Raw genomic sequence first — 5,957 nt, 5'->3', positions numbered from 1 at the left:
TACAAACTCTTTTGTTTACAAATTCTTACAAACTACACTATGTTCTCCCGGGAGAACACTAGTTACACCATGTTCTCCGAGGAACACTAATTACACCATGTTCTCCCGGAAGTACATAATGTAATTTGTAAACAAAATTCAAAAAAATTTGTAAACGAATCCTTCCCGTGTATATAAATATATACATGAAATGTTATTTCTATTCCGTTCTCTTGTTCCCGTCTCAGCCTATAAAACTGCAAATCCATCGAAATCCCAAAATTTAGGGTTTCCATGTCCAATACAAGGGCTTCATTTATGAAGGTAATTAATCTAAGTCATAGATCCTCTTATCTTTCTCTCTCTCATTTGTTAATTTCTGTCCCTAAAGTAACTATTTTTATTTTTATTTTATTTATTTATTATTGAGTGTGTTCATGTCTTTTTTCCTCGTTTTTTGAAGTTGATGTATTCTCATTTGATTTGTTGCTTGAACCGTAATTCAGTTGAAATTGATTTCATGCACCTAAATGGGTTTTGATCTCTATGCTCAGATTTAGCAAAAAAGAGTTGAAATTGGTTATGGATTTGGGAAGTGAATCTGTGGAAGAAAATGAAGTGAATCATGATGGAAATGAAAACGGGACTAAGGATGGTGATTCTATTGGTGATGAGAAATTTGGGTTAGGCTTCGATGGAAATCAGGATCAAAAGGGAACGGTTGATGAAGTAAGTAGTGAGGAAGCTGTGAATTCCAAAGGAACACCAAAAAAGGGGTTTGGGTTGAAGAAATGGAAGAGAATCAGGAGGAATGTTGTTAAAGATCCAAATTCGAGTGTTGATGATTCAGGAAAGATATTAAAGCGAGGGCTGTCTGGCACTGGCAATGGAAATTTGAGTGAAAACCAACCTTTTCCGCGTGGTGTTAAGGAAAAAAGTGATGGATCTTTGAATATGTTTGGGAATTCAGTGTTTTCTGATGGCTATGCTGTCCCTGGTTCCAGTTCGGATTCCAGATATGCACTTGGATCTGGTTTTGTTGTTGGGACTGATTCTGAGAATAGCGAGGATCGGAGTAGCAAGTCTTCTACAGCAGCTAGTGAGCCGAAGTTAAGGCATGAGAAAAGTCGTAGTAAGAATATGAGTTCGAAGAATTTAGCTAACTCGGCTCAATGGGTTCAACAGGGAAAGGGACGGATTGAAAGCAGTAAGAAACCTGGAGGAGGTGGCAGAGTTAAAGTTGAGAAGGAAAATTCTCTTTCTAGTATAGAATCTGATTCAAGAAGCTCCAACTTTAAGCAAGGTATCTATGCAGTTACTAGTAATGGAGAACATAGTGGTAGGCCAAATGTTTACAGTGGAGGCAAAAGTGGTGAAGCTAACACTAGCATACATTTCACTGAGGGAGTTCAAGCCGGTTATGGCAATGAAAACATTGGTGAAGATGAAGATCTTCTACCAGAGAATTTAGCTACAAAATTGCCTTGGGATGTTCAAGAAGAAAAAAGTGAGAACAACCAATATTCGACCATTGAAGATCCTTTAGTTGAGTGTATTAGTAGCCTTCAGGCTATCCAGGAGGCACTTGAAGAAGGTTTGTCCTTACTTCTAGTAAGTTGATTTTTATGTGAATCTTTTATGCAGCCTGCCTCTGTGACTGAGATTGGTATATTTGTTGGTTTAATAATCCTTGAGAGAATTTATGCAACTTATATTACCTTATTAGCAGTTTCTTGACCAATGAATTCTGCTCCAATATTTTCTGCCTAATTCTAGTCTAGTCTCACTTGGAAGCATTATTGATTAATCAAATAATCCAACATTGTTAGATTTAAAACTGTTGTCCTGCCTATGCAGCTCTATGCTGGGTGATGAATAGGATGTCAAATGGAAAAGGATCCCCTTGGAAAATTTCTCGTGCATTTTATTTCTTTATATGAATGTTAAACATTGTAAATGTTAAAGATAGATATTTTTGTTACATTTTGGGTTTTGCATATAAGTTGTTGAGATTGTATTTAATTCAAAAGCTTCACCAGGCCTAAGTTTGTTTAATTTTAATATCTTTCATTCCTTGATCAATATCAGTATGTGCTGCTGGGATTGACTTTTCCTTGTAGTTGGGCTGTCTTATGGTTAAGGGTCTTGATTTGGAGCCTATCATTGTTGATGTATTTACGTGTTTTTAGTGGAATTCTGAATCTCTAATTCTCTCTTTGTGAAGATTATTGAATGGTTCATCAATTGGATTTCATCTTTATTAAGAAATCCAAACACTCAATTAACTGAAGGAATGGAATCTAAAATTTCCAAATACAATCCGTCACCAGGATCTCGTTGGATGACTTGTTTTATTGTACATTAACATGATTGTGAAATTTTACCTGCATATTGTAATGTTATTGCAGTGATTTCTCGTCCTTCTATAAACTTCACTTCTGGTTCACCATTTACTAGCATTTCTATTAAAGCTTTATCATATATTTTATTAGGACCATAGATAATTTATTGTTTCTCTGTTTTCTCTTACAAACTTTCTTGTTTGGTACTGTCTGAGTTGTTTGTTAATTACTTTGAAAGATTATATGAATGCTAGTTCAGCTAATTTTTCTTGGTTGCAAGTTGATTTAGTTGGCCGAGGAAACCATTTTACAACATAACCTGAGCCAGCAAAAGGAAACAATAATGGAAAATAGGTTATTGAATTTTCAAGTTACCTTCTGCAATTCTACTTGCCTACCCTGTAACTGCACATGCTATTTTCCACTTATTTTCATTGTTTTAAATTTATGGTTTAGTGCAATAATTTAAAAACAACCTATATTATAAGCATTTCTTTAAGCTATTTTGAGTTTGTTCATTAACGCTGAAAGTAGTTTATTTGCATACTTTCGAGAATAAAGGAACAATTTTTTTTCTTGTAATTTGTAGTATTATGCTGAATTTCTTTCTTTTTTGTAAAGTATGCAATTTTAATTATGGAAGAATCAAGTATGGTGTTTCCCATTGCTGATAACCAATTTACGTGTACTCCTGCAGAAGTCCAGAAATTCAGGGAGATTGGGATTGAAGTTGTCTCACTAGATGATAACTCATGTAGCACTGCATCTGCTGGTATCAATGCTGTTGATCTTGGACTTAATATGTCATGTTTGTCAGGTCAGTCTGGTGAGGAAGAATTTAAACAAACTGCTTCAAGTTCCTTGGAACTTCAGGTGTTGAGCTTGACACGAAGTGTAAATATTTTGGAAAGCAAGCTGGAGGAATTACAGGGTATACATACTCTGAAGGATTCCAGGATTGCTGAGCTTGAAACAGCCCTGAGTAGTGGTAAGTTTCCTAAGGAAGAATCTGCTAGCACCATAGATGGTTCATTGGAGGAAAAATGTAAAGAGGTAGAATCTGAGCTTGAGGGCTTTTTTAGGCAAAAAATTGAAGCTGAGATTGAATGCCTAGCCATCACAAAGGTGATGCAGAACTTGAAGGTTGGGGCAGGTTTTCAACTTACATTATTGGAAGAACAAGAAAAACTGTCCGAAAATCAAGCGCAGGTTCTCGACAAGCTCGTAGAGGCAGAGAGTAAGGCTTCAGTGCTGAAGGACAAAGCAGAAGAGTTGGAAAAATATTGTGGTGATAGTTTAGTAGTTGAGGAGTCTTTTGTGCTGCAGAAGAGAGTATTTAAGGTGACATTTTGTCTTTTCGTACAATTCATGTTGTTAATCTTGTTCTTTTGGCTTTTTGTGTCCCAGTTATCACTCAATTCTGGGGTGGTTGTACCCACATAAGTCTGCAAAATTAGGTTCATTTTGTCTCTTTTCTGATATTTGAATGTAAAATTTATTTGTTATATAAACTGACCCTTCTGTCTCTGGGTAGGGGGAGAATGTGTATTTGCTCTCCTTGTTTTAATATCATTTTTGAGATAGTTAGCCTGTTTTAAAATACTCGGTGGGCTAGATATAATTGAAGTGTTTAGGGTTGTCTGTTGACTAAATTTAGGGTTCATTCAGCCCCTTGCTAGACATCCAAACTAAAAGATTGCTATTTCAATTTGATTTAGGCAGTTTATGGTGTGTCATGTATGAGGGCAAGTATTGGAGTAGTGGTAAAATTGTTCTTTTGTGAAAATTACAGAATCAAGTTTGGAAAATAACATCTTTGCAAAAATGTGAAGATAAAGATATGCCCTTTGGCTTTTATGGTGAGTTATGTCGGATATATATGGCTGATGGTTGATAGGTCCAATGCATAGGAATAGGAAGCATAGTGATACAGTTGTATCATTGAGGATTCATTTATGTGATGGCATGTAATACCAGAAATGAGGTTTTATTTTTTTATTTTTTTATTTTTGGAGATTAAATAATTATAAGTTTATAGTTATAGTTATGAACTTATGAAATGAGGGCATTTTTATGATTTTCATTATTATAAGCATATAATTACTTAAGAAGGATTTTCATTTCCGGAAATAGTTGTCATTATTTATAAATAAATAAAAAAAGCAATAAAACTTGTCTAGAAGAGTGTTTTCTGATCATTTGTTTATAAAAACAATAGAACAAGGAACTCGGATTTTTTTTTTTTAAAAATAAATCTAAAACAGTTGTTACTTAATATCACTTTTAACGCTTTATTGCCACTTATAATAGTTATACGTTACAATCAGTAGTACCCTTTTAATTGACTCAATGATGGTCTTTGTGCACGAGCGTGGTGCTTTTAGGTTCTTGAACTTTTAACATAGATGTTGATTTCAACGGTTTTCGTTGTTAAAACTCTTAACAAGTAGGATCCATGGTTTTTCAGTGTCTCGGCCAGTTTAATTTTCGCTATATTGTGTTAGACACAAACTTTTGTATAATGACCATCGATTATTAGGAAGTCTAATTTTTTTCACTTATTAATTTATTCATTATACACGGCACTCACAAGAGGGTTTACACAATTTCTAAAGCATCAGAAAGTTTCTCGTAGGCATCAATGCCTGCCTATAGATTCAAGAAAAGCCACCAATTTTACAAAATCGATTAACTCAAACTATACACTAGCTATCAACTAACGTTAACCCATTGGCCCATTCTATATAATAGCAAATTCATCATTCTCTGGCTAGAAAACTAAGGTTTAAAGTTTCCGATATTATAACAGATAAAATATTTTTTATATAAATATAAAAATACGTGGGATTTAAATTTTTTTTCTTTTTTTCTCTTCTCCTCACATGTGGACTGATAAGTCCATGAATTGTGACTTAGAGCATGTGATTTGATGATAAAATGGAATGAAAAGACTATCTTTGTTCATAATAACCCCAATTATTGCATTGAAATAAGGATTTCTGATTTAGAATGTTAATGGGCTGAATTTTTATGTTTCAGGCCCAATTGGTATTATTTTTCTAAGCTAAAAAAAAAAAATGGGCCAGTCATTTTTTTCAGAAGCCCGAAAGTGGGTGAAGAAAGAAAAGGCAAGAAGAAAAGAAAAAGGAAAGTTGGGCCAGAAGCAATCAGCGGCCCAAAAGAAGAAAAGAATGAAAGATGAGAAATGAAGAGGCAAGTCAGAATCAAGAAGAAAAGAAAAGGAAAAGAAGAAAAACCCTAGCAGACCCACCATCAGCTAACCCACCGCACGACCTCACCACCCATCACGGTCTCTTCTGAAAATCGAGCAACTGAACCGATTCACCATCCCTAGACAAGAACCCTAGCCTTCCACCACGGTTCAGTTTCTGAACCGGACCAACCTACACAAACCCTAACCAATTCTTGGACCAATCCAGAAAAATCCAAAAGAGTTGATGAGCTGGAGGTCGTTAGTGGAAAAGGTTACTTTTTGAGGTGCGTTGCGGAATCGTGCAAGGAGACACCCACGATCAAAAGGAGCGAGGAGCGTACATTGGAGGGGACGATTTTGGAGCAGCTATAAAGGAGGGAGGAAGTTTTTATGTGAGGATCAATCTATCTCTCCCCACCTCT

General features: G+C 35.3%; 1 protein-coding gene across 1 annotated transcript; it reads left to right on the top strand.

Moving 5' to 3' along the window:
• Window positions 1-217: 217 nt before the first annotated feature.
• LOC133286064 (WPP domain-interacting protein 2-like) lies at window positions 218-3,987 on the top strand. The gene is made up of 3 exons (XM_061483406.1): window positions 218-303; window positions 534-1,573; window positions 3,019-3,987. The coding sequence occupies exons 2-3, from the start codon at window positions 562-564 to the stop codon at window positions 3,762-3,764; spliced, it is 1,758 nt and encodes a 585-aa protein (XP_061339390.1). The 5' UTR covers window positions 218-303; window positions 534-561; the 3' UTR covers window positions 3,765-3,987.
• The last annotated feature ends 1,970 nt before the right edge of the window (window positions 3,988-5,957 follow it).

Source organism: Gastrolobium bilobum, unplaced genomic scaffold (assembly GCF_033153095.1).
Source record: "Gastrolobium bilobum isolate Gb01-03AN ecotype WA unplaced genomic scaffold, APGP_CSIRO_Gbil_v1 utg140729, whole genome shotgun sequence".
NCBI lineage: Eukaryota > Viridiplantae > Streptophyta > Magnoliopsida > Fabales > Fabaceae > Gastrolobium > Gastrolobium bilobum.
Note: the sequence above shows the minus strand (reverse complement) of the source record. Positions and strands in the feature narration are given on the sequence as shown.

Excerpts from the sequence above, each read along its gene's own strand:
- LOC133286064 (XM_061483406.1), top strand. The coding sequence starts at position 562 with ATGGATTTGGGAAGTGAATCTGTGGAAGAAAATGAAGTGAATCATGAT. Across the intron at positions 1,574-3,018 it reads CCAGGAGGCACTTGAAGAAG|AAGTCCAGAAATTCAGGGAG; the intron begins GTTTGTCCTTAC and ends GTACTCCTGCAG.